Source organism: Sebastes umbrosus, chromosome 20 (genome assembly GCF_015220745.1).
Source record: "Sebastes umbrosus isolate fSebUmb1 chromosome 20, fSebUmb1.pri, whole genome shotgun sequence".
Classification (NCBI taxonomy): domain Eukaryota; kingdom Metazoa; phylum Chordata; class Actinopteri; order Perciformes; family Sebastidae; genus Sebastes; species Sebastes umbrosus.
The window spans coordinates 6,509,591-6,536,959 of NC_051288.1; the positions used below are offsets into that span (position 1 = coordinate 6,509,591).

Consider the following 27,369-nt stretch of genomic DNA (forward strand, 5'->3'; position numbering starts at 1 on the left):
TGAAAAATAATGACAACTATTTCCTCTGAGGAAAACTCTCTACAGGACTCCCAAACTGTCAGTGCATCATGACGGGGATAGTCCTGTGATTAAAGGGGGTGAAAGTGATGAGTCATGATTGTCACAGCCTCTGATGCACCCCTCTATAATAATGCCTTGAGGGAATTTGTTTAAATTTGGCACAAACGTCCACTTGGACTAAAGGTTGAGCTGATTAGATTTTGGTCAAAGGTCAAAAGTCACTGTGACCTTACATCGGTTAAAAGGGATATCTCAGGAACGCCTGGAGGGAATTTCGTTACATCTGACACAAACTGCAACTTGACTGGTTGGTGGAGGCACACAACAGGGAGGTGGTAATTCAAGTTTCTCCATAACATTAGATCCCCTTTCGACAGATGAATCCGAGTTGTAGGTGGAAGTAGACAAGCCACCGAACTGCTGCGGCACCTTCCTCATAAACCTGCATTTGACACTGTAATCTTTGCCAAGAAATCTGTCCAAGAGATCTAGAAGAGATGTAGAACCAGTTCTATTTTGAAACTATCATCAAATGCCAATCAAATCATTTCTATAATCTACATAAGTTAAGTTTTAACAGACAAATGGGTGTCTTTTCCGAGCCATGCTGCTCCAACAACAAACTGGGAGGGGAAAAAAAAAACAGAAAGTGAAAGCACCAAGCCTCTGTTCCATGAAATCAGTTTTACTTTCATAAATCTCCATTGAACTCTCATGTTTTGATCGCATTCTGAGCTGCATGCAGCTGAAGGACTGACTCAGGACTGCTAAAGTCCAAGGACCCAGTATATCTCTTGGTAGCTTCATAGTATTTTCTGGTCAAAATGACAGTATCATGTGTGTGTGTGTGTGTGTGTGTGTTTATGATTTTTAGGAAATTGTGTTTCTTACAATGCAAGAAATCATGGAGTTTAATGTAAATCATAACATAGCAAGTAACTCCTACTGGATTTAATTAGCTACTCCACACAGCAGTTTCCCATCCAGACTGGAGGTGGAAGCGGTACATTAATGATTTTTTTCCCCCCAAAAAAATCTGTGTCATAACCAATTTCAGACTAGTGCTTTGAGACTGAATAAGTTCCCCAGTCACACACCTTCACCTGTCGGAGGGGGCGACTGCCGCCCATGAACAACCCAAACATCTCTGCCTACACTGTCGGTGTAAATGTGTTCGTGTGTCACCTTGATAAATGTGTTTTTTTTTTTTCCTTTAAGCAAAGAACTTTTTTAATTTCAAAGTTGGCTCTTTAAAGCGTTTTAAGTGTAATTCTGAGAGCTTTCAGAAAATACCTCAATTTCTCCTTGAACAGTGAAGCGAAATAATAAGCGAACCTATGATTGCATTTCGGAGAAGAGAAGCTTCATCATAACATTTTTAATATGTACAACTCCGGGTCGAATTGTGGGAAGTGGAGTTTGAAATTGCGTCTAGTTGACAGTTGAGACATTACACTCATTTGTCTTCAGGATTAATGCAAGATAGATTCAGGACTAAAACATGGAGCCAAATGGCATATGTGTTGACATTTGGAATAAAACATCACTCAGAATAAATGGGCTCAGTTTAAAACTCATTTGATTTAGCTTGAAAAAAATATTAAAATCTGGTACGTAAACATTCCTTCAGATTATGATTTTTTTGGAATAATTTGACTCTTTCCATACACTAATATACTGTATATGTAATGAATGTATATAGCAGTGCTTCCCAACCTTTTTCCTTAGGGGGACCCCTTTCCTAGCATTGTGTAAACTGACGACCCCTAACTAAGTGACATATTTTATGGATATTTCATATTATATTCAATGCATAACAATAACAGTACAGAACAACTGATAAACTCAACAAATAACCCAAAATTGAATGCAGGAAAGTTTGTGTAAAACGAGTGATAAAGATGAATTTTGATTAGATTATTTCCTGTGAATTATGCATCAGAGAAGAGTTTTCCCTGTTATTTTTAGGGACTTTTATTACAATTATCTGTATTGTGTAGTTTTAATTAACAAGCATTCATATTTAAAAGGCTTCTTCTTTTTTTTTTATAAATTCAATGTTTTCTCCTCCCCGGTGCTTGGCCTTTGTTCTATCAGCTTTTCTGGTTGTTTTATCTGCATACTTTTCTGATGCAGGACGAGGCTGTTTAGCAGAGGGAAGGCTCTCTGAAAAAAAAAAAACGCTTTACCATACCCTTATCATATGGGATTTGTTTTAATTTATGTTTTAAATACAAACTTTAAAAATAACAATTTAATTTAGTTTTCTTCACAGAAATGGAAGAAATGCTGAGATATTGGCCAACTGTACATTTGTTTAAAAAACTTGTCTTACACCCCTGAAAATCAAGAAGACCTCGCGACCACCTGTGAAACTTTGGCGACCCATAGTGGGGCTCGGGACCCCCAGGCTGGGAACCAGTGGTATACAGAACCCTTCATTAAAGAGGACCTATTGGGTTTTTGTGCTTTTTCCCTTTCCTTTAGCGTGTTATATACACAGTAGTTTTTTGTGCATGTAAAAGGTCTGCAAAGTTAAGTCCAAAGTTGCCAAAGGGAGTTACTCTCCCCCAAATAAACACTGTTCCTGAACTGCCTGAAACACCTTGCTTGAAGTCCCGCCTTTTTCTTCCGTAACACGGTGATGTCACCAAGTATCACATTTGCATAATACCTGCCTAGCAGCTAGTCTGGCATGCTCTCGAACAAAGCTTGTTAGAGTGGAGCTGGAGCGGAGTCTGAAGAGTTTGGTTCGGTTGACCAATCACAACAGAGTGGGCCAGCTGACCAATCAGAGCAGACTGGGCTTTTCAGACAGAAGGTGAAAAGAGGAGCTTCAGCAAAGCTGGTATGAGAAAAAATAAAGTGTTTTTTGAACATTAAAGCATGTAAACACGTTCTAATAGAAACCCAAAATACAAGTATGCACCTGAAAATAAGCATAATAGGTCCTCTTTAAAATTGCTGACTGTGGTGCTTGTAAACAGGACACCTTCAGCTATCACTACTTAAGTGCCAACCATGAAAATACAGTCAAGGGAATCATCATTTGGATTAATTTCATTTAGAGAGTGGCTCATGTCACAACAGCCAGCGGCAGAGTTGACCTCCTGACGGCGGTCGCTGTGGCCCCGTGAGGCCTCGACGCCATCAAGACTTTGCCTCGTTGACTCATTTGTGCATCTCTCAGTCCCGCTAATGAGACTCTTCCTCTCTGAGTCGCCGAGCGCTTTGGGCGAGACTGTCCAGCTGCGTGACCTAACAATACAGATGATGTTCCACATACACTGCCTGTGACAGCTCTTAACCAGCTGATTTGTCAGGGGCCCCGGCCAGGCATACAGGCTAAATGTTCCCAAGTCGCGCCTGTCAAATCCCTCCTGATGCTAACGCTGAGACAGAGAGGGGGCACAAAGATTACGGCAAAGACGCACGTTGTTGTCAGACCCCAGAGTCCAGCTGTCAGCTTTTCTTCACTGGACGCACCTCATCCACATTTTATGACTTGCATCCAAAGGCGTCTTTTTTTGTTCTCACCCTTCGATATCAATTTCTCTCATTTGCCCCACTCGTATCTCTGTCTCCCCTCCTGCTCACTCAAGTCACTCATCTGCCGTAGGCTTCGAGACAAATGGCTTCATTTCTGGCTTTTATCTCTCCCTCTTTCTTCTTTCAAGGCCACAAATGGAGACGTTGTGGTTTTTCTTTTTCCCAAGAGCTACAGATTAAAAGAGACACCCAATGTAAAAGAGTCTTGTGGTGAACGCTGTTTCTTCCACGGTAGAGATCACTATTTATTGAGCGTGTTTAGTCAGCTGTCATATAGGACTGTGTAGAAGATGTACTTTTATTTTCTCAACAGACTAATTAGATTTGTCAGCAATTGTTTTTGCATATGATCTTCCTGCCCAAGCTGCTTTACACGTTAACTTTTTTAATTGTTTCAGATTTGTTTTAATGCCACTAATTCCTTTAACGCAATCAATACTTACGGAGGTTGTAGTGGGCTCAGTTTTAAAGCTAGAAGTGGCGATAGTGACATCATATGGAACAAGAACCTAAAGAATCCATTGGCACCGACCTAGTCATACTTACTTGTCTCGAAGGAGGCTAAATAACGCTCCAAACTTGCGCTACATTTTGGCGAGGAAAAACTGGCATGGCCATTTTCAAAGGGGTCCTTTGACCTCTGACCTCAAGATATGTGAATGAAAATGGGTTCTATGGGTACCCACGAGTCTCCCCTTTACAGATATGCCCACTTTATGATAATCACATGCAGTTTGGGCAAGCCATAGTCAAGTCAGCACACTGATGTTATGATTTGAACATATTTTTTTATGCTAAACGCAGTACCTGTGAGGGTTTCTGAACAATATCTGTCATTGTTTTGTGTTGGTAATTTATTTCCAATAATAAATACATACATACTTTGCATAAAGCAGCATATTTGCCCACTCCCATGTTGATAAGAGTATTAAATACTTGACAAATTTCCCTTTAAGGTACATTTTGAACAGATACAAAATGTGTGATTAATTTGCAATTAATCACAATTAACTAAGTGATTAATCGCCATTAAATATTTGAATGGATTGACAGCCCTAGTTCTTTGATACCAGATATTTGTTTCAATGGAATTTACAACAATGGCAATGAATGTGACATTATGGCTTTGGATGATTGTGATTACAGTAACATCACATTAGAGTCCTGAAAGGCAATCATAGCAGGAAAAAAATGGCACTTACACAACTACCAATTGCCCTCAGCGGTCACCCCATCTGCACATTCAAGGCGCCAAGGCTGCCCTGATTAATTAATCAGAGACTACAAAGTGAATTATTAATCAGCCCTAGTATGTTGTGTTCACATATTATGCAATATACATGTTATACGCTTTTAATTATGACAAGGAGACATTGTGGAGGTCTTGTATGAGCATTCCTGGAATTGCCTGTTGATGTTTTATGCATGGCCCCGGACTCCGCGGTTTCGGAGCATGTTTAGAGAACAGCCTGTTCAGCACCGACGCTGTCCACTCTCATTTAATTCAAGTGTACTGCAGGTTCAAATCAGCGCTCAGGTTGATTTTCCTTTCTAAGTGGTGATGACCTGCTGGGAGAATCTGTTTTTTGTTTTTGGACCGCATATGTGAAGCTAAGAAACTTTTTGTTTTCAGAAAATATACAAGACAGGGCCAGATCCACATACAGAAAAGCCTTACACAAAATGTGTTCACAGTCTGCTTGTTATAAGTGTCTGAATTGGCAAGACAGCAGCTTATTATGCAACCAGCAAATCTGGACTGGTACTTACATGGCATCCCTACATCCCTCCTGTCTCTCTCTCTCTCTCTGTGTAAGGAACACAACAGGAATATAAATCACTGTAAACACAGTTACTCCAGAATTTCAAGCAGGATCGAAGTCTTGTCAGAAGCATTGATTTTCTGTTTTGGAGAGAAAAAAAAGTGGTTGATATCGTAGGGTGTAGTTACTTTTCACTTCTGAATATGTTTTTTTGTTGCCAGGCAACATTTAGTTCTTCAGGCGTGCTATGTGGAGTTTTTTTTTTTTTTTTCCCTCCCCCTGAATTGAAAGGCGTAAAGCTGGCAGCAAATTCACTGAGCAGTTGTGGAGACCCCGACGCATATGTGACTACTTCACGCTTCTCTTCCATTGACTTCCCCCCTCTCCTGCTTATCTCTTCTCTCTGGGAAGTGACATTTAGCTGTGGTGTGTGTGTGTGCTAGTGCATGTGTGTATATATACAGTACATTCGGTTTATCTTTCTGCATTTACATGACCATTTTATGGTCCCATATCACATCATACGCTGCTGATAAGCATGCATATAGAAAATGTCTTATCTCGCGACGAGAATCCATAACATTTATGACATCTAGAGGTGAGGGAAGCAAGAATGGACACAAGAAATAAGTCCATAAACCATCTATCCTGCCTTACAAATACAAAACAGTATTAACCACTGAAGCAATGAAGAAAGAGTTTAACGTTTTGCCATAAAATCTACAATAGGCTACATAATACCTACAGATACTGTGCTCTGTCTTTTGATAATCTTCACAGAATGTGATGGGAAAATGCAACATCTACCCATCTATCCATTTTCACTAGTTTGTTTTAAGAAAATAAACTTAAAGAGGACCTATTATGCTCATTTCCAGGTGAATGCTTGTGTTTTGGGTTTCTACTAGAACATGTTTACATGCTTTAATGTTCAAAAAAAGCTTTTTTTTTCTCATACCAGCTGTGCCGCAGCACCTCTTTTCACCCTCTGTCTGAAAAGCCCAGTCTGCTCTAATTGGTCAGCTGGCCCACTGTGTTGTGATTGGTCAACCGAACCAAACTCTTCAGGCTCCGCTCCAGCTCCGCTCTAATTAGCGTTGTTAGAGGGCGTGCCAAACTAGCCGCTAGGCAGGTATTATGCAAATTGGTGACATCACCACGTTACGGAAGAAAAGGAAAGACTTCAATCAAGGCGTTTCAGGCAGTTCAGGAGCAGTGTTTCTATTGGGGAGAGTAACTCTCTTTGGTGTGGACTTCGGGCTTTCTAACTTTACAGACCTTTTACATGTACAAAACGTATATGTATACCACACTAAAGGACAAGGAAAAAGCACAAAAGCATAATAGGTCCTCTTTAATTTTTATTATTCACAACCCATAGCTTGTTTAAATACAGCATATCTCTGTTTTGTTAGGAGTATGTCTGTCTTTTTACTTTTAATATTTGTAATAAAATAAATATAGCCTAATAAAAAAACATTTACTGTTGAATAGATTTAAATATATGATTTAAAGGTAGCTTAGCTTAACAACACCATATTGCATACACTCAAAGAAAGCAGCTACTGAGATCCGCTAAGCTAGTCACCCTTAGCAGGTTTTGCTAATTTCTTCCACTGTTGTGATTGTCTTGAGCTAAGTACTGCCTCATTTAGTTATGAGGAATAACTAACTGAATGAACCAAGGTGTCAGTTCATCAAAATAGATATTTTTCATTTACAGATAGGGAAAAATACAGATCTCCACAGCCTTTGTAGAGCTTCCCCATATCTTCCTATATCTTCTGGTTAAACAGGATGTGTGTGATTTATGTAGCTTCCATAGGAGACAGTAATAGGCCCCGCTCACCCTCATGTTTTGTATGTGCTGCTGTTACTTGCCCTTTCTTATATGATGAATAATAATAGACTGATTTAGGCTTCATGTCATATCAGTATAGAAGAGAGGGTGGGATGGGATGGGGTTGGGTGGAGGACGACTAGGAAGGATCTAGTGTTGAGATAGCTTGATGTAAGCAGACAGATGTAAGAGGACAGAATGAGCCTTGTAGCTGCATCAGTATGCCACGGTAGTATCCGCTCTGCCCTCTCTGCGTACAAGAGACAAGCACCTGGCCTCTTCAGCCCTCCTCTCCGTCCTCCACGAGAGGATGAATCAGTCGTGATGTCCATTAGTGTTATTACTGCACTGACATCCATGAAAGCAGTCAGGGTGTCCCTTATTGTGTTGACATAGCATGAAACCCACGCTGGCACGCACAGGCTAATCTGACACATCAGATTTACCCGGTCGTACCGCGCCTGTTTCACCCTGCACGCTACAGCAGAGTTTACTTATCCACTCCCACAGTACTCCCCTAAACGTACACACTTATCCACTACTTGGGGCGACAGTGAACCTCTTATCTACTCCCCCGTTTTTAAAAAAAGTTCTCTCTGGCCACTGTAATGCATACCAACTTTTTTGGTAAGTGTCAAAATGTGAACATATATATATGTACCATGAATATGCAGCCAAAGGCAGCTGATGATGTGCCTCTGTAAATTCAGTATGCATTTGTGGAGATATTGAAATTCTTCTCAGCACATTTTCCACCTGTTGTTTTCACACAGCTTTTGTTTCCAAACACAGTTAGTGACTCAGCACAAGGGTACAACATTAGCGGAAGCGATGACGGTTGACTTTAATGTGTTTTTAGTGATGAATAAGGTTGCATGCACTTAAAGTTGATGCGTGACAGTGATGCAGTAGTCTGGTCACGACTCTCAGAGATTTGTGGATTTTATTTTTTCAACACCAATCAAATAATCTTCTGTATGACATATCACAGTTATATATTTATTTTGATACCTTGAAATGAAGCCCTAGAGGACACACACACTTGCCACTGGTTGATTTAGATGGCTATAAAGGTCTGTACAGCTGGGAGAATAGCGTTAAATACCTCATGCATTGCACCCTCTGTGGTACTTTTATGGAAATTGAAAAATGTGTAGAAAAGGAACTGCTTATATTTTCTTCTGTATTGTAAGAGATAACCCTTAGAGACCCACATAGACCTGGTTTTGTCTTTTTTAGGGGGGCACAGGGGATCTTTAGGGGGAGATAGCAGGTCAACAGTAGATGTCACATAGAAGTGGTGTACATCATCTGAAAGCTGGGAACCTTAAGATTAATTTGAGATGCAGCTCAGCACTGTGTGTCAAGTTGTTCTAGTCAGAAATCAGAAATAAACATGAATTCATTCATTCATTCAAATTAATTGTGAAAGTGTGTAAGGGTTTAGAACATTATGATATGAAGCATGTGATGACCATTTCCATGCTCATTTATGTCGCATAAGTTGTTGCACCAATTTTGGGTTGATACCATTTGTTTCTTACCATTTTTTACCACTCGAGAATTGATAAAATTATCAATAATCCCTCTAAAATACCACATTAAGACACCTTGAGAAACACCATAGAAAAAGCCATGCTGTGATTTGGTGTCAAAAACTTTTGACGTTTGAGAGATTTCTGCAAGAATTGCATTTTTCGGCGATTGGATGGCGAGCACTTATTGTCAACCTACCTAGGAAAGCCATCCATCATCTGAATGCTCTAGGTCTCTAGTTTGTGGTTGTACAGTTTCCTAAGGCTGTGATTATCCTAGAGGTCACCACAGGTCATTTTATACAGTGAGGTCACGTTTCAAAAATGGTCTCACTACAATGAAATGGCTACTATGGGGACTAACATCATCACACATGAATACAGTTGGGCTCATTGGATCCACCGCTTTTACAGTCATACCTATTCCTGCGGGTGTCTGAGGGCTGAGAGTAAACACTAATACATTCCATGATTTGATTTTTTTTTTTAATTAAAAAACAAAACTACTGGGCAATAAATGTAATATTGCAAATACTTCCCGCAATTCTTACTTCCCCAAAACTTTTTTTTTTTTTTAATTATGCATGCTGCTGTATTTAATTTCTTTTATAGCTGTTATGGATTGCATTGAATTGAATGAATTTCCACATATTGTTTTTGTCAAAAGCATTACTGTTATTGTAAGTGTAATGACCCTGCACCTGGGAAAATAGCAGGTAGCTTGTTGAAATCCCCATTGGCCTCGGATGTTAACAACTTATACACAAGCAGTAATTTCATTTCACTCGTTGATGAATGAATTTGAACCTACGTCAGCCTTTTATTATCACTGCTTTCATTGAAAAATTCTATGTGGTGCCAGGGCTTCTTGTACAGAATAACCACATTTGTATTTTTAAGACAAGGCACTTCAACTCACTCGGGTGTTGGGATTTTAGATCAAAAGAGAAGCATGTTGGCCTCCTGCAGTATAATGGCTGTTTGTTCCAGTCCCGAGCACCAGAGAGTAAAACGGAGCATTGCCCAGGCTTTGTTCTGAGCCTTGCTGGACACCGATTAGCCATGCTAACATTGGCCATGTGGCTCTGTGCCTGTGCCTCCAGAGTCGCTCTGTGAGGGAAGTTTGAATGCTCATATGACTGTGCCTAATTTCTCTTCAACATCAGCGACCAAATCACAAAATAAACACAAATATTGAGGTGTGTTAATCCTTGAAAGTGCTTCTTTTTTTCCATCAAGCGTGGAGCATTGCTTGTCATGGGAGATATGGGATTTGGAGGCCTGGTCATTGGCAGCCTTATGGACTATGTTAAAGTGTAGTTGTAGTTTTAACTGCAAACATACAGTAATTGTACTGACAGAAAGAAAACTCAGATCCTAGCAGCAACAAGACCTAATCATTCCAGAGTAATAGGTCTTTAAATGGATAGTGTTTTGAAGTGGGGATGTATGAAGTACTTATCCATAGTCAGTGTATTAACTACAGTAGATGACGGTCGTCACGCCCCCAGTTTGGAGAAGCAGACAGGAGGTACCGCATGGAAGCAAAGCGAAGTACTGCTGTGGACGGGGCCGGCAGCAAAATGTATTTTAGCCACCTAAAAAAATCAATATCAGTTTAAGTGTATGCTATATTTAGAATATTTACGCCAGTTTACCTTGCCGTGAGACAGCGCTTTCCGACGGGGAACTGAAACCGTTGTATCCATCTATGCTCTCGCCAAAGCCACCAGACTCCATTGAAAAAACCTGTCATTTTACCTTGCAGAACACAGGGGTTGCTGGTCTACCGCTGCCTCGATCGGTTAGTTTGTTTGTGTTATTGTGTAATTTTGGTGAATCCGAACGAACCAAAATCACACAATAACACAAACAAACTAACAGATCGAGGCAGCGGTAGACCAACAACTCCAGTGTTCTCCGAGGTAAAATTTCGTTTTTTTTCAATGGAGTCTGGTTGCTTTGGCGAGAGCATAGGTAACCACTTCAGTTCCCCGTCGGAAAGGGCTGTCTCACAGCAAGGTAAACCGGAGAAAATATTCTAAAACTGATATTGATTTTTTTTAGGTTAGCCTTTCTTTTAGGTGGCTAAAATATGTTTTGCTGCCGGCCCCATCCACAGCAGTACATTGCTTTTGTTCCATGCAGTAACTCCTGTGTGCTTCTCCAAACTGTGGGCGTGCCGACCGTCATCTACTGTAGTTAATACACTGACTATGGACTATCCCTTTAACATAAAAAATATTTATTATAGCCGCTATAATACATTCCACTAATGTATTATTTTAGTGTGATAAAAAAGTTGCACCATTTTATCTGCAACTAACTCTTTCTTCTCTCTCCTTCCCCCGCTCTGTTTGCCTCTCTGTGTCTCTCGGTCTGCAGGATGCCAAGTTTGTGGAGGAGAGGAGGAAGCAGCTGCAGGGCTACCTTCGCACGGTGATGAACAAACTGATCCAGACGCTGCCGGAGTTCACATCCCGACCCACCAAAGAGACCCTGCTGTCTCTGCTGCCTTTCTGTCTGTAAGTGGACACACGCGGGCATGTTCGATACAAGTTCATAGCCTTTTATGTGAGCATGTGTAGATATGTTTGTGTGTGTGTGAGGGGGGGAGGTGAGAGAGATTAAGGATAAGGATGCCAGCACGTGTGTGCAGGTGTTGGGCTCCTGTCTGTGAAAGATTACAGAACAGGAGGGAAAGAAATCAGGGAACATGTGTAACTTTCTTTATATATGCACAGCATTAGATGTGGTTTTTAGTTGTGGTTTGTGCACAGCAAACTCAAATATAGTGGAATCCACATTATTTACTGCTTTAAAAAAAATGTAGAGATGCCTTTAATCATTGCAGAAATCCCATTGTATGCTCACATGACATCTAAACAGGAAAAACATCAGTTTTTGGCAATAGTTTATATTTATTATACCAATTTAATCTACAAGATTTTCAGAAGGAATTAGCTGCCACAGCTGTTGTGGTAGAAGCTGTTACAGGATACAAAACAGGGAGGATTAATGTCACCAACGATGCCAAATCCCTTGTACACAAACTTCAGCGTTTTACACATACAAGCGTACGTTTATGTTCTCTCACACACACACACTCGGACTAGCAACGTGTGAAAGCGCTTGATGCCCCCGGCTGCCCACCTACCTACCAGGCTACGTCTGAATATGAGATGTTCCAGTCATTTCCTGTTCAGTTTCCACTTTACTGCGATCAGTCAGCTGCCGTGACCCGTCACACCGTCTGACTGGAATGTCATTTCCTCTCTGGAGACGTCTGAGTCATCGGGCCAAGGCAACAACATCAACAACAACAACAACAACATAGGTGACATAGATGTCTTCACTTTGTGGCCTTGTTAAAAGCCACTATGTGTGGAGTTCTAATGTGATGATGGTATTCAAATCGTTCTCAAGGCATGCATTTTTATTTGTTGAAAATGAGACAGTGCAGTCTACTGTATGTGTTGCTTTCAGCCCAGTCATATCCCCGAATTGGGAACTGGAACGAGACCGCTTCAAAAGATGGGTCTCAGTCTGGTTCTGGATCAGACTCTGGTGCGGTTTGTGGTATGAAAGCAAAGCAGACCAACCACATTACTGTATAATAGTATAAACTACTAAATCCATCTGCTTATCGTGAGAACTGTCCAGGAAGAGATCTCCTAAGATCACAGAATTATCCAAGATCATTTGGTAACCATGGTAACGCCTATGCACATAATTTTCCCAGATACATCAGAAGAAAAAAAAGAAGTTAAACTCAGTTCTGTGTATCACATCCCTCGTATTATTAAGTAGCATCAATACAGTCATAAAAAAAAAAAAATCAATATTAAAGATGAATTCAAATTGAGAGGTAAGTCTCTAAAGGCAGTAGTCCAGTAGAAGAAGAGTACAACATGGGCCTGTGTAAACCCTCCAGAGCGCAGACTGCTCATTATTTAGTCTACCCTGAGGGGCTTAATAATTCTACAGTATCTCTCCTTCTCATATCTCCGAGCTGAAATAGAAACCTTTCTATTGCACATCTTTGAATGGCATGAAATATTACAGTGTCAAGCCACATCACATTACTTCCTTCTGTTCTTCCTACACTGAAATATTGGTATTCAGAGTTTAATACGTCTTCGCTCATATATACACATCCACACTTCCCCAGTTACTGCTTATGTAGGATTTACTCGTGAGTTTTATCCCAGTAGGCTAACGGTTGCAAAACAACAAACTCTGCTCTAGTTGGTGGTGTGAACAGCTGATGTTATGGGTCATCACTCTTTGGCCAAAAATTCACCTCAGAAAAGGTTAGCATTGAAGTTGAGTTGATGCAGCAGACAGCAGTTCATCGGTACATCACGTTAACATGTTTGCACAACAAATATCTCGAGCGTCATATCCAGCGACATTGAATGGATGGTTGAGGATTTTTACTTGCGTACGCAGGTCTGTCTCGGCCCGCTGTGATCTGTGCTGACACTGAAATTCTCGCTATACTGTGACTCAAAGGAATCGCAGCCGACACCGGATCAACACCAATCAGCATACCATAATAGGCATACAGTACTCTGTAGTTTCTCTTTCAGTGTTGCTCGGAGATCGGCCAGTGTTGTCATGATGTTTAATGATGTTACTGTTTAACTGCCTGTTTAGTTGGCATGATCAAACCTGTGCTGGTCTAACATCTTCAGTGGAGGGGGATGAAAGCCTGATTAGTCAGGTCATTAACTTGATGAGGGAGGTTGGGAGGAACGTGGAGAAGATGCAGAGAATACTGTTTGGCCCTAAATAGAACCCATACATTGCTTAATTATGTAACAACCGTGTCTGATCCAAATTAACTGTAGCCGTGTTTCCATTCATAATCTGTTTGAAGGCCTTTTGAAAGCTGAATGGAAACAGCAAAATTCCATAAAACTTCCTCAATTGCGAAAAAAAAAGGTTTGGTTTTTGCGTTAATCAAAAAAAGAGTCGATGCCCTAAATGGGTTCAGGAAATGCCTTTGCCGGATATATTCTGACGTAGCGAACATTTAACTCAGATGACTGATGAGCTGTTTTCTTGGATATTCCCATTACGTGCGAATGTTTGTCTTCGTCTTCGGACAGCATGAAACATGGCTAATACTAGCTGACATGAAAGAACAAATAAAACTTGCCCAATTGAAAAAAATTCCTGAAGACCTCTCTCCAATATCCTCTCATAGATGACTAGTTTTATTTCCGGTTCGCAACCTCTGCTTCCTCTAGTTTATTGGCAGATAACAGCCTCATAGCGCCAAATTCTGACCAAACTTAGGTCAAGTTTATTTGCTCTAAACCAGTTAATGGAAACGGGCCTAATTTGCATTTCTTTTCTTTGTTTTTTGCGATATTTCAAAAGTTTGCTTAAAATTTGCTTTAGAATTGAATGGAAACATGACTATTGACTTCTGTTAATTCTCAAATAGTGGCCAAGTCTCAAATAATAGCCAGCACGAACAAATAAAGGCCTGTCGCTAATATAGGCCGAGTATAAACATGGTAAATCCAGCATGTTCATTTCCCTAATCCCACTGTTTAGATGACTGATTAATGGACCAAACATCAGATATACTTCCTCAGATTGTTCACTTTTACTATGAAAGTTACCAAATGAATCTATCCCCACAAACTAGCAGTATATATATATATTTTTTATATTTTTATCCTCTGGACCTCCACGATGCCACCAGATTTTGTTGCTTTGTAACCAGCGGGCAACCTCCGGGGTCTGAGAAGTGAAGCCAATGAGGAAATGCCTTAAACTTGCATCCTTTCTAACAGCCAGCAGGGGGTGACTCCTCTGGTTGCAAAAAGAAGTCTGATTATATAGAAATCTATGGGAAAATGACGCTACTTCTCACTAGATTTATTACCTCAGTAAACATTGTAAACATGAGTTTATGGTCTCAATCGCTAGTTTCAAGTATTCTTCAATACAGCATGATGTTCATTTAGTAAATTATGGTCCCATTTAGAGTCAAATAGATGATAAAGCAGGGTATGTTTTAGGGCGTGGCTACCTTGTGATTGACAGGCCGCTACCTCGACGTTGTCCGTTCACTTCTGGTTGGTCGTGTCTAGAAGGGAGCCAGCAAACCGTGAAATCTGATCTGAGATCTGCAAAAACTTGCAGATACTCTTGTGAGACTCACCGCCCGACGACCTATCCTAGCCTTAACTATTCAAGATCAATGTCTAACCTTAACAATGTCATGAGAGTTTCCCCAGTTTGCGGGCTTCCTTTAGCCATTACCCTTCTGGTTGCAAAAAAGCAAGATGGCGACAGTCAAAATGCCGAACTCGAGGCTTCAAAACGTCAGTCCACAAACCAATGGGTTACGTCATGGTGACTACGTCCACTTCTTATATACAGTCTATGGTTGTAACACAATAGCAAAGACTAAACAAGGGTGGAGAGACTCAAATGCGGGATAACAGATGTTCTGGTTCATTGAGAAGCCAGTGGAGGGAGAAAATGACAGGAGGCAGTTTAGTGAGAAAGATGAAGGGAAGGGGGCAGCGGAGGATGGAGGGAAAGCAAGCTGGACTGAGGAGGAGACAGAGGAAAGAGAGAAAAGAGGGGAAGACAGATTGGGGATTAGCAGTTCAGATATCCTGCTGAGGCACTTTGTGCTCAAAGACCAGATGGATCTCAAAACTCCTTAATGATGCTGCACTGAACTAAACGCCGTATCATGATATATTCAGTGACTATATTCCTGTTACAAAGCCATAAAAAGTTACTACTTACCCTTTAAATATCAGCTTGAAGTTGAGTCATTTAATAACTATGTTACCTGCCAATCATCTGTTTGGATTTTGTCATAATTAGTTACTCAGATTGATGTGAGCTGACGGTTAACGTACTTGGAAGTGTTCCCACTGCTTTGATTTAACTTAGCAGTAGTTTGACAAAGGCATTAACACCAGACGTTTCTGTTTGATCCCACTGATCTTCCACAGAGGAGGTAAAAGTGGATGACATATTGTGTTTTCAGAGGATCAAATAACTGCTCCCAGGAGAAATAATGATACCTACTCTAATGGAAGTATGCAGTGCCTTTTCACTCACACAATACGGTTTACACAGGATGAAGTTTAAAATACTCTGAAGATCTTAACTTTCATCTGGCGCCATCATCAAGTCAAGTTTTGGCCAAAAACCTGCAAAACTAATGACGTTTCCCATCAGCCTCAGCTTTGATTTGCATTTAGAGCTAATTAGCAAATGCTACCATTGCTAACAAGCTAAATTAAGATGGTGAACATGGTAATTATTATTATTATTATTTTAAGAAGAGAACATAGTCACCGTGACTTCACCCATTGGTTTGTGGACTGCCATTTTGAAGCCTCCAGTTCGTCATCTTGGCCATCACCATCTTGGTTTTTTGCAACCAGAATTGACACGAGAGGGTGGAGCTAAGTACAACCGAACGCTTAGGCGACCAAAAAGGTTATAATTAATTTTCATGAACTGAAAACACACGGAAAGGATTAAAGTTCTAAGACGAAAACGTGGACAACGCCCAGACCGGTAGCGTCCTGTCAATCACAAGGTAGCCACGTCTTAAAGCATCCCCTGCTTTATGGTCTATTTGACTCTAAATGGGACCATCATTTACTAAAAGAGCATCATGCTGTATTGAAGAAGACTTGAAACTAGCGATTGAGACCATAAACTCATGTTTACAATGTTTACTGAGGTAATAAATCAAGTGAGAAGTAGACTCATTTTCTCATAGACTTCTATACAATCAGACTTCTTTTTGCAACCAGAGGCCTCAGCTTTAAGTTGTGTCTAGAGCTAATTAGCAAATGATAACATGCTATCAATTAAGACGGTGAACATGGTAAACATTACGCCATTATACATCAGCATGTTAGCATTGTCATTGTGAGCATGTCAGCATGCTGCCGTTAGCATTTAGCTAGACGCACCAATGTGCCTACAGTAGCTGCTAGCATGGCTGTAGACTCTTGTTTTGATGACCAACTGTAGGTCATCACTGACCCACCTTTTTATATAACACTATTATGTAATTTATATGTAGAGCAACAGGCCTGTCAGCAGTGTTCATGCTTGTACAATACATGATGCATACAGATCTCTTGTTGTGCCTCTCCGCGCTCACTTCTTTGGACTCGCATGCTCCAATTTTCCTCACAACTCGGTCACACCTCTCCCTAGATGCTACCACTTAGCATGCAGCTCAACCTCAACACTTGTATGGTTTATTCAGGACAGAAAGTACACACTCTCAGTCTGGGCTCTCGCCTTATTGACCTGCTGCCTCAGAGAAAAGTGTTGTAGACTTTTGTCTTGCGGTCAAGAGCAGTTTGACTTTAGAATGAGGGTGTTACCTTTTATTGTGGCGGACTGAGACAATTTATCTGTGTCTCCCTGTACACATGGTTGGTTTTTACTCGAGACTGGTAGACAATCAATTTCATGCACGCTTGTGTTTGTGCACCTGCTTACTCTAATTATGCACCTCTGCGGTCAAATTATTAATATTCCAACAGTGCCTGGAAAAGTTATTATCTTGCACAAGTCAATGTCCAAATGGAGGACAGGCCCACGCTGAGTGACAGAAAAAACGTATACTGAAAGCCTAATTAATTTAGCTACTTTACCCAGTTTGATATGAATAAATGAGATGGCTTGTGGTTTCGACTCTGCATGTTGCCTCCAATTTAGTATGATATTCTTGCTGACATAACTCCCCGTCGCATCACTGTTTGGCCAACCTTGGTCAAGTTCAAGTTGTGTTACTGCACTTGATTGAGCTCGCCTGTTGCGGCGGAGATACGGGGATAAATGATACTTGTGCCACTGATGAATGTACATTTTGTGCCAGAGAATAATGTTTGCCATATTAACAAAGCCCAGGCATATTATCTGGTCACACCGCCCCCCCCCCCGGAGCTGTTTGAACTTGATGGTTATCGCACTTTGAAGCCTTATGTTTTTCATTCTTAAGATTGAATCTGTGCTTAAAAAAACAATTCACCTATGTATCGGGATTTTTTGTTCTTACGATTTTGAAAGGAAGTTACCGCTTTTATTTTTGTACTCTGACTAACGTGACGTCATATCCGTTCCGTATCCGTCAAAAACTAAAACAAACCGCAGCCAGCCAAAATGACAGAAAACGGCGGAGGGTCTGCGTGGGTACTACCTGCACCCTCACTTTTTAAATCCAAAGTGGTAAATACTACACATCCAGTAAAGTATGGAAACACTTGGGGTTTCACACATTGCAGGAAAAGCAGAGCTAGACATCACGGCTAAAGCTGCATGCTAAACTCTTTCATGGACCAGAAACGTTATCGTATTGCGGTAACGTGTGGTCAAGCCGGCCGTCCCTCTCATCTCCGTGGTCAAATGGGCCGACGCTACAACTGTAGAGCACCCATATACTGACATTTATGTTAAATGCATTCAAACGGCCCCGATGGAGCTGAGAAAAAGAGAACGGAGCTGACGGGGAGAGCTAGCGACGGACTTGCCGAAGTTAAAGGAAGTATACACGTGTGACTACGTACGTTTTTCAAAATAAGATGTTAACAAAGGGAACTGTATCTACAAAATACATATATGGAAATAAGATTGATTGGATTATATTCACTAGAAGTATAAAATATTACATGTCCCTTTTAAATTAAAAAGAAAATACCACTAATTTGTGACGGAAATGTCTTTATTCTTTGATATTTGGGAGGCTGGACATTTATTTTATAAATAATTCCTGACAATAACTGATATATTTGACTTCAGGACATCTCTGACTACATACAGGCTGAAAATCAAACATTTTTACTGTATTAATTTAGATATTTTCCAAAATAAAAGTCCCTTTTTCCCATGATCTAATTTTAAAAAAGTTAACAAAAATTGCAATAAATCGTAATATCAAATCGCAATACATATCGAATCGCACCCAAGTATCGTGATAGTATCGAATCCGGAGATGGGTGTATCCTCCCAGCCCTAGTCTCTTCCATGTCTCAGCCTATTTTAACATGACAGAGACTCTTCCTTCTTACAGTGCTGCTTTTTGTTTTTTTAGCCCCTGCTGCCTCACATACAACCATATGGCCCGCAGTGACACTTTCAGCCAAATCACCTCACCATGAGTGCATTTATTTTTAGCATATGTTGTTCGAATGGAAATTAAACTCCAGGACCACGCAGATGTCCCAGATAACCTTAATCACAGCTCCAGCAGCTGGGGTGCTTCATTAAAGAGGCCGGCTGGACATCAACAGGGAAATGCCCTCTGCCTCTTCATTGTTTTTTAATATCTATCGAACATCCCGTTGTCAATGAAGCACTTGAACTCACCGCTCCTATTACCGAATCGCTGTTTCATCATCACAAGCAGCAGGTGAGAGGTCACTGTCTCGGCGATGAAATGCTTCAGAAGAAATGCAACAAGAAAGCATTTAACTCCAGGCGTTCAATCTCCTTCGCTTTTCATTTCCTTCCTTTGACAAGTGCCTCTCATACATCCTCATCGTTATCAGATAAGACTCGGGGATCAGGGGTTCACGTGTTGTGAAGACGGTCGTCAGGGTAACCGGGGCGATGACATCATGAAGTGGCCGGGATTATCTCGTCCTGAGTAATGAGAAGCCTAAACATCATCATAAGATCAGAAATGACTATAATTTGATCTCCTCGTGTCACAAATAATAACCTCCGGTGGCGAGGGCAGCAATAATGGAGGAACTGGGATTGCATTTCACTGGAATTGTACCTTACAGTACATGACTACATGGGACTAAAATAGATTGATTTTAGATGTATAAAAAATGAAAGGTTAACCAATTAACTTAGCAGAAAATGTATTCCATATCATATTAAAGATTCTCTATACGATATTCAGAGCATTAATATAGCAGCAAACAGCTATTTGCTATGTAAAGATATAGAGGAGTAATGTCTACCTGAGCAGAGGATGAAGTCGCTCTCCCTCTGTGTGTCTCGCATTTAGCCCCTTGAAAGCAAAAAATTTTGATGTTTTCAGTCAACTCTTTGCTAAGTCCGTCCTCTGAACAGTGATTGTCCAGTCATATCTTAGCAACTGTAACTAGGCACAACGGGCCTGTCGAGTTGTGGATTTGTCCACATAGTAAGAGTTACATACTCGTCATTTAAAGAGTTTGGAGGGAGGTGTTGTTTGTTTATCTGCTCCAACAGAAGCTGCAGTTATTAGCATGTCCTGCTAACTAGCCTACTACTGACAGTAGTAACTTAACATTATTTCCAAGGCCAACTACTAGCCTTTGTGGGGTTACAGGATAAAATGAGGGTAATATGTCTGTTCAAAACATGGTGGCTTATGTGGGTAATTGTGATTTTTGTGCTGGTTTATAGTTTTATCCATGAGTGAGAAGGCTGTTACATTACTTGAGTCCAGCTGTATTTATCCGTCGGACGCATGCAGGTAGGTGGGGGCAGAGAGAAAAAAACTAATCGGCAATCAATTTCCGATTTTGAATCGGAATCGTGACACCCCTAGTAAAAAATTTGTGATGGCGAGATGGAGCTTCATGAAGCATTAAAGCTCTTCAGCAAATTGGTTCGCAAAAGGGTTCATTTCACGAGGCTTCATCTGGGCTTCATGAGTACACGAAACCACCTATCGGTCAAAGTGTGTAAAAACAGGCAGATATATTACAGATGTGAGGCAGCGGTTTAATCGGGCAGAGGACAGTGAATATTCTTGTGTAACTATAGGAAAATGATAGAGGGGAGACTTTATTCGGATTTATTCAATTTTTCAACTGTTTCGGCTTCGGGGCGTCTTCAATGACGTCATTGGTCTAAGGCGATACAAGCGTCAATACGCGCTTCACAGAAAACATCCTGGATTACTCAACACACGCTCCGAAGCCTCGGCACAGCACGTAACATCACTAGTAAAAATACACACATCCATTGTGGAGATGGCGTAGGTTTCAAGGAGTATAACATTAGTAGGCTATAAGTTGTAGGGGGCGGCTGTGGCTCCACTAATCAGAAGGTCTTTCCTGATGAGCAGATGGCCCCTACCATACAGGGTATGGTACTGCTACCAATTAACCTATGGAAAATTACTAAGAATTTTGAGTGGTATATCTGCCTCCATTCACATTCATTGTAAACTACACATTTACTGTGCAAGAATAAAAAAAACTTGACAGGCTTAGTATTAGTAACTAAAGGAAAGTGAACACTCAATTAGACATGTTTCCATTTTGCTACTCTCTATTGGCAATTACTGCAGAATAATGAGATTCAGCTTATTTGGTGCATGAAAGCTTCTCTATTTGCTGTTTTGACTGATGTCGGGTTTTCCCCAGAAAACGTCCTCTGGCAGAAGGGAAATGATGCATTTAAGTGTCCAGATGCAGCATCAGTGGTTTGTTTGAATAATAAACTTGGTGATAAACTTCGCCAGATGTTCGTTTAAAGTCCGTGGCTCTTTTTCTTCACCTTCCTTTCCTGCTGTTTCCTCTCATGCAGAGACACTCCCCAGGCCAACGACGGCGCACCCAAGACGCCCCGGTCCAAAACCTCATCCCGTTTCCCCAGACTGGGCCGCAGCCGCAACCAGGAGACCAGACCTGAACCCCAGAGTGGTGACCTTTAACCCCCCCACCCCCACCACCAATATCTTTGAACTAATAATCTCTCACTGTTTAGGCTGAGGATGTCCCTGTGTCCACCCTGGACTGTGAGGACATTAAGGGCATCTAACGGACCTTCAAAGCCTTTCAGATTAAAGGCCTCAGTCGAGGAAGGGAGTTGGAGATATGTAAATGTTTCTGTGCATCGTCTGGCTGAGTAAAGGATAAATGACTCCCCCCCCCCCCCCCCCCGAGGCTGCCTATCGATGGACCCAATCATACAGCACCTCTTACCTCACCGAGAGACAAAAAAGACTCTCTTTAAACTGCACATGAACTAGCCCGGACTGCTCTCTCTAATCTCAAAACACAAAGAGATGATGGAGACGTGTTGTTTTTTTGTTTTTTTTCTTACTCTGCTCAGTTTTGTAGTGAAAGTGTATCAGTGCCTACAGTGTTTTGTAGCTGCTTCCTGCTCTGGTTAGGGAGGGAACGCTGTGCAGAGAGGTGAGGAGGGTAGATTTAATTATTCTCTTGGGAAAGGAATTTAGTTTTTCAGTTAATGTGTAAGCATTATGGTGCCATTACATTTTAGACGACGATGATTCACTTTCTCTGGCGTAGACCACTATGCGACGGGCATTGCTTTTTCTTACTTCTGTTATATTATTATTATAATTATTATGGCTATTACAGAAAAACTGCAGAGAGTGTAACATATCTTAATGTCACCAGGGGTGCAGTAATTATCAAAAACAGCTTTTAAATTCCACATAATGATCATGTTAATGGATTAGGGTTAAGCACCACTGATAAAATCAAAATCTCTGTGGGACTGTATCAAAATTATTGGGGTGGGGAGGATGGGGTGAATTTATATTTAAAGTTTTAAAAAAGCAACACCCCACTGCCCCCAGCGTTATTAATATTTTTCACACATTAGAAGTGGAATTTTCAAATTTTCCTCTTGTTTTTGTCATGAATACTTTCACACACAATGTGAATATTACGCGGTGGAAAAGCAGCGCAATATTTTTCCAGAACAAGGTTGATTTTTGGGAATTTTCTCACCGCGAATAAAGGCATCAACCAATCACATTGTGCGGAACGGGTTGAGTTGCAGCTGTATTTATGAAATAACAACACAAAGGCTCCGTAGTCCAAACAAAAACGCCAAAATGTATTACTCCTTTCAACCTTGAAAAAGGCAGCGCAGACCAAGGCCTATTGAAGGAGGCTGGGTCACACGTCATCAACGCGTCATATCTTTGGGGGTACAACACAAGCGCAGTAAAATCTGCTCTGCCCTCGCCGAAATTGAGCCAATCGCAACGCACGACCGCAGCTTCAGTTACACTACCGCATGTGTTATACCCCAAACACCCAAGACCCATGTCCGCCCGTGTCCCAGCCTCCTTCCATAGGCCTTGGCACAGACCAGATCCACTCCTTCCGATCTTACCTTTCACAATAAAAGCCCTAGACATACAGTTTTCGCAGGCGAGTGTTTTGTTTATTCGTCACGCCCCCGGTGTGTAAAGGCCTTAAAGGACCAGTGTGTAGGATTTAGTGGCATCTAGCAATGAGGTTGCAGATTGCAACCAACTGAATACCCCCTCCGCTCGCCCCTTCATTTCCAAGTGTGTCGGAAAGCTACGGTGGCCTTCAGCTAGCGTAAAAACATGAAAGGCTCCTGTTAGAGCCAGAGTTTGGTTTGTCCTTTCTGGGCTACTGTAAAAACATGGCGGAGCAACATGGCGGCCTCAGCGAAGAGGACCCGCTCCCTATGTAGATATGAAGGGCTCATTCTTAGCTAACAAAAACACAACGGTTGTTAGTTTCAGGTGATTATACACTAATGAAAATATAGTTATGAATATTATATTACATTTCTGCTAAAAGATCCCCCAAAATGCTACACACTGGCCCTTTAAGAGATACTAAATAAAAGGCTAAACTTGAATTATAATGTAGGCCAACTTTATATGAAGCTGCAGACTAAAGTGACGACGGAAGATGACAGTTGGTAGAGAAACCATTTAATCACCAGTATCAATAAAGATCCATGAGTTTCATATTCATATTATTTGTTTATGACATATTGGTCCTAATGGCTAATTGACTGATGGGAAAAAGAAGCCCTAAAACAGTGACAGGAGGATTGTTGTCCTCTGCATATGGGGACACCTTCTTGACCCACTTTGTATACTAAAGCCATTTTTTTTTTTTCTTTTTTTTTTTTTTACGTCCCCTTGCCCCCTAATAATTTTTGGAAGGTCCCTTATTGAGAAAATTCATAAATAAGCATACATTCTTGCTGTTTCCCCTCAAAAGTATCTTTCCTCGTATCCACACGTCTAAGATCAGTTTCAAACACCTGCTGTGATGTGTGTGCCACATTTATGTCAAATATTTTTGCGCAGAAAAAAAGGAAGCACTATTTTCCCATTACAATAGATATGTAAGCGTTGTTTCAGTATCCTCAACCCCACTATGCCTATACAATACAACTCCACTATATCACATGAATAAGGGTCTTCATAAAGGTTGGCTGGCTATACTGGAAAAATTCTGTGCTTAAAGATTGTTTAACTAATGTGTCTTAGCAGGATTTAATGCAGCGTTATGTTGCAAATAAATGTTTTAACAAGGACTAAACACTTGAAGAAAAGCTACTTGTTAGAGTGTAAAGAGAGGGCTGCTGAGCATCAAGTGTGTGTAAAACAGAAGCTCATGCATATGTATGGATTACCCAAGAGTAGTCAGAGACTATGTTCAAACGAGGAGTGATTGTGTTAGAAGGGTGTCGGAAAACTTGAATCAAAGGGTCGGCCTGCGGAATGGTAAACACTCTTCACCGTCTGCGAGGGGAGGTGAACAAACAAGGCTTGTGGGTTTTAATTAAGTTGTTATTCTCGCACAAAAGTGACCCTCACGAGTATCCATCTACTGGTAAACAGTGCGTGGCGGTGTTAGGGGATTCTCACAGGGATACCGTCACATAAAGGTTTTTATTAGACGTCCCTGAGATCTTTTACAGATAGATTCTGTCTGTGGTCAACATGACAGAAAATAAGATATAGTATCAAAAGTTTTTAAAGAAATTATATTACACATTGACATTCTCTGGCAAATGGCACTTCTGTTGCATCCTATCAAGAACATGTAATATAACTTAAACATGAATTTCTGACATTCTTTTTATTAAAGATTATTCTCTGCTGTGATACAGTAAAACCGTAGAATTGGTGGTATTCTAAGTGTAGCACTGCCTTATATACACAGTATCATATTATATTCCGTACTGCTGACAAAGTCGTTGCGTAGTCTCTCGCCTTTTCATAGAGATCTCTTTCACAGCGAAGGTTTGTCTCTGGGACCACTGGTGAGTCTAACTTCCCTGCACAAATATCCATATTGTATGTGTGGTAATGCACAGTAATTATGTACAGGATCATTCACAGAAAGCTGTCTTTAAAATGAGTACTCCACCAATTTAGCATTGCACTCCTATAACACTGTCGGGCAATTTAAAAAAGGATCAAAATCGAAGCAGCAGAACCAGAGATATGCATTTTTTATTCCACAGAATTCTTCTTCCTTGTCAAAACCTGGTGCCTAGTGTACATTAGCCACAATGCAACTTGACCGCCACAGTTTAGTCACCTAATAGAGTGCTCCAGGGATGACGTATTTTTTTTAGGCCAACCAGGAAGTTAGCATCGCCCTGGGTTCCCTCGACAAAAAGACAAGGGGATTGTTCCATTGGGTTTTGGATTATTGCAGAAAATAATCTCTGTCGCAAACAAACGTTTATGATATTTACACGTTTTGTTCAGCAAGATAATCTCCACAAATGAACACCACTTTTATGATTTTTGAAGTGAAAAGCTAACGGCTATAAACAAACACAACAAAAGGCTGTAAAGGCGGACGAGTCAGCGTGATGACGTTTAGTAGTCTCATTTAGCAACTTGTTAGCAACCGCCTTTTTTAAGAGACATAAAGGCTTCAAAATTGACGAATTATTAGACCTTTTTTCAGGCATCTAATTTAAAACCCAATAAAATCCAGACGAGGTAACCGAAAGTGCTAAAATGCTAACTCATTTCTGGGTTTAAGGACTCATTTCTGTAGCACTCTATGTAGCCTCGAGCCGCTAGCCTCAAGCAGAGATGAGCAGCGGGCTAAAGAGGTCTGGTAAGCTCACTTCTTTCTAACTCCACACCTCCAGATTTGTTTTTCTTGCAATCTTCAACCGCAACTGCCTCAGGTGACATCACTTGAGGCAATTTATCAGACTTCACACAGCTCCCTCTCAAGCCACAAAAGCCTTTACAACTTTTTTCACCCAATGCAGTAGCACTCCTTTAAGATCTGTAACCAGACATTGATGTGTAAAATCGGTGGAATTCCCCTTTAAGAGACCCTCAAGGCAACTTAAAGATACCCCGTGGAGTTTTTGACCACAAGTAGCGCTATTCACAGTAGTCTGCTGATAGACAGTTGGCGGTGGTAACGCACAAAGTAGCGTTGCAATGCACCAACAAAAAGAAGGCAAGAAGAAGATTGCTAGCTAGCAAACATGGATGTAAACAATGCAAGATTTAAAACATCAAAATGAGCTTTAAGGAAATGCTTTTAACGCATTTGCTAATGCTCACTGTGTTTTGGAGAGTAACAATTTAAAATTAACTTTTGTTCGATTAAAGGGAAAACTCCACAGCGCACCTTTGAACCTGACATTTAATTCTTCCAGGAGAAACTACTGAACTTTTCTCTTGCCGTTGCTAAGGACTCTTTCAAAACTGGTTTGAATCAGGATTGTTTTGCTAAAAAAATCAAAACGTGCTTTCTTCTATGGCTTGAAGCTCTACAGTAAATGCTAAAAATATCTCAGTGCTGTTGAGAATACACAAGCGCAAGCCTGTCATTGACAAGAAAGAAAAGAGGCCAGTGCTGTACAGAGAGTTCCTGGTGGACATGACAGTTTTACTCCTCTATCTTGGGGTATAGAAGTTTTCATGATACGATCACAAACATCACTATTCTTTTAAATGACTCCATCTCCTTCCCTCAGAATCCTCCCGACGCTGGATGAATTGAATCTCGCTGTACCTCGAGGCGGGTAATCAGAGCGACGACAAGCAAAGGAAGTGAGTTTAGCTTATCGAGATGCAGCCCAACTGTTCTGTTGCATTACGTCTGTTCTTGTGTACTTTTCTGTCCTTGCCTTAGTCAGCAGTCGGGCCTTATCTATCAGTATCACAGCAAAGAGGAGCTGAACAATAAAGTACAGTGTGTACAGTACAATACAGTACCACCACCTCTGTGTCAGTGTTGTCATTGTTAACCTTGTTGCTTGAACTTACGGATGAAGGCAAAAGTACGGAAGCCCACAACGGGCATGATTCAAACTTTTTTTAAATGCCGTTATCACAAGATCACAAGTTAATTATGTCCAACTCGAGAAAACAAGCTTTGTTGTCATGAGATAATTAAAGGTGCTATTGATAACATTCGGCCACTAGATGTTGCATTCTCACTCCCCCGTTCCATTGCATTTACTTCACAACAAGTCATTGCCAGTTCGTCATAGAGATACCACGTGATACAAAAGTCATTATACTTTTGGCGCACAAGCTTTGTTAGAAGTGGGAACCAAACATCAGATATCTTCCACAGAGTTAAACAAAACATTCATTTTGGACCCGCCAACATTTTTAAAATTATTAGTTCACAGCCATAATATTTTTTTTCAGGAAATTAGATTTTCGTCACCTTTATAAAGGCTTTGTAGATGTTTTTTTGTTTTTTTTTAGATATTCGTCTACATAAAAATGTTATCAATAAACCTTAACTCTTTATTACAATAAGTTAAAAGGTTGTTTTCTTTTATTACTTATTATGTTTGGGTCAAATCAGCCAACGGTAAATGCATTCAAACGGCCCAGATCGAGCTGACAGCATGATGATGTATATATCCATGGCTGACAGCGTGGTAAAGTTAGTGG

The 27,369-nt window shown here is 40.8% G+C and overlaps 1 protein-coding gene across 2 annotated transcripts in view; it reads left to right on the top strand.

The window, feature by feature from the left end:
- Positions 1 to 21,599, top strand: part of snx29 (sorting nexin 29) — a 173,038-nt gene extending 151,439 nt beyond the window's left edge. For both annotated transcript variants that reach the window (XM_037754606.1, XM_037754605.1), the window contains exons 20-21: positions 11,094 to 11,233; positions 21,252 to 21,599. In XM_037754606.1, the coding sequence (XP_037610534.1) occupies positions 11,094 to 11,233; positions 21,252 to 21,378 (267 nt within the window). In that variant the 3' untranslated portion in view covers positions 21,379 to 21,599. The remainder of the gene's footprint in view (positions 1 to 11,093; positions 11,234 to 21,251) is intronic.
- Positions 21,600 to 27,369: the final 5,770 nt, after the last annotated feature.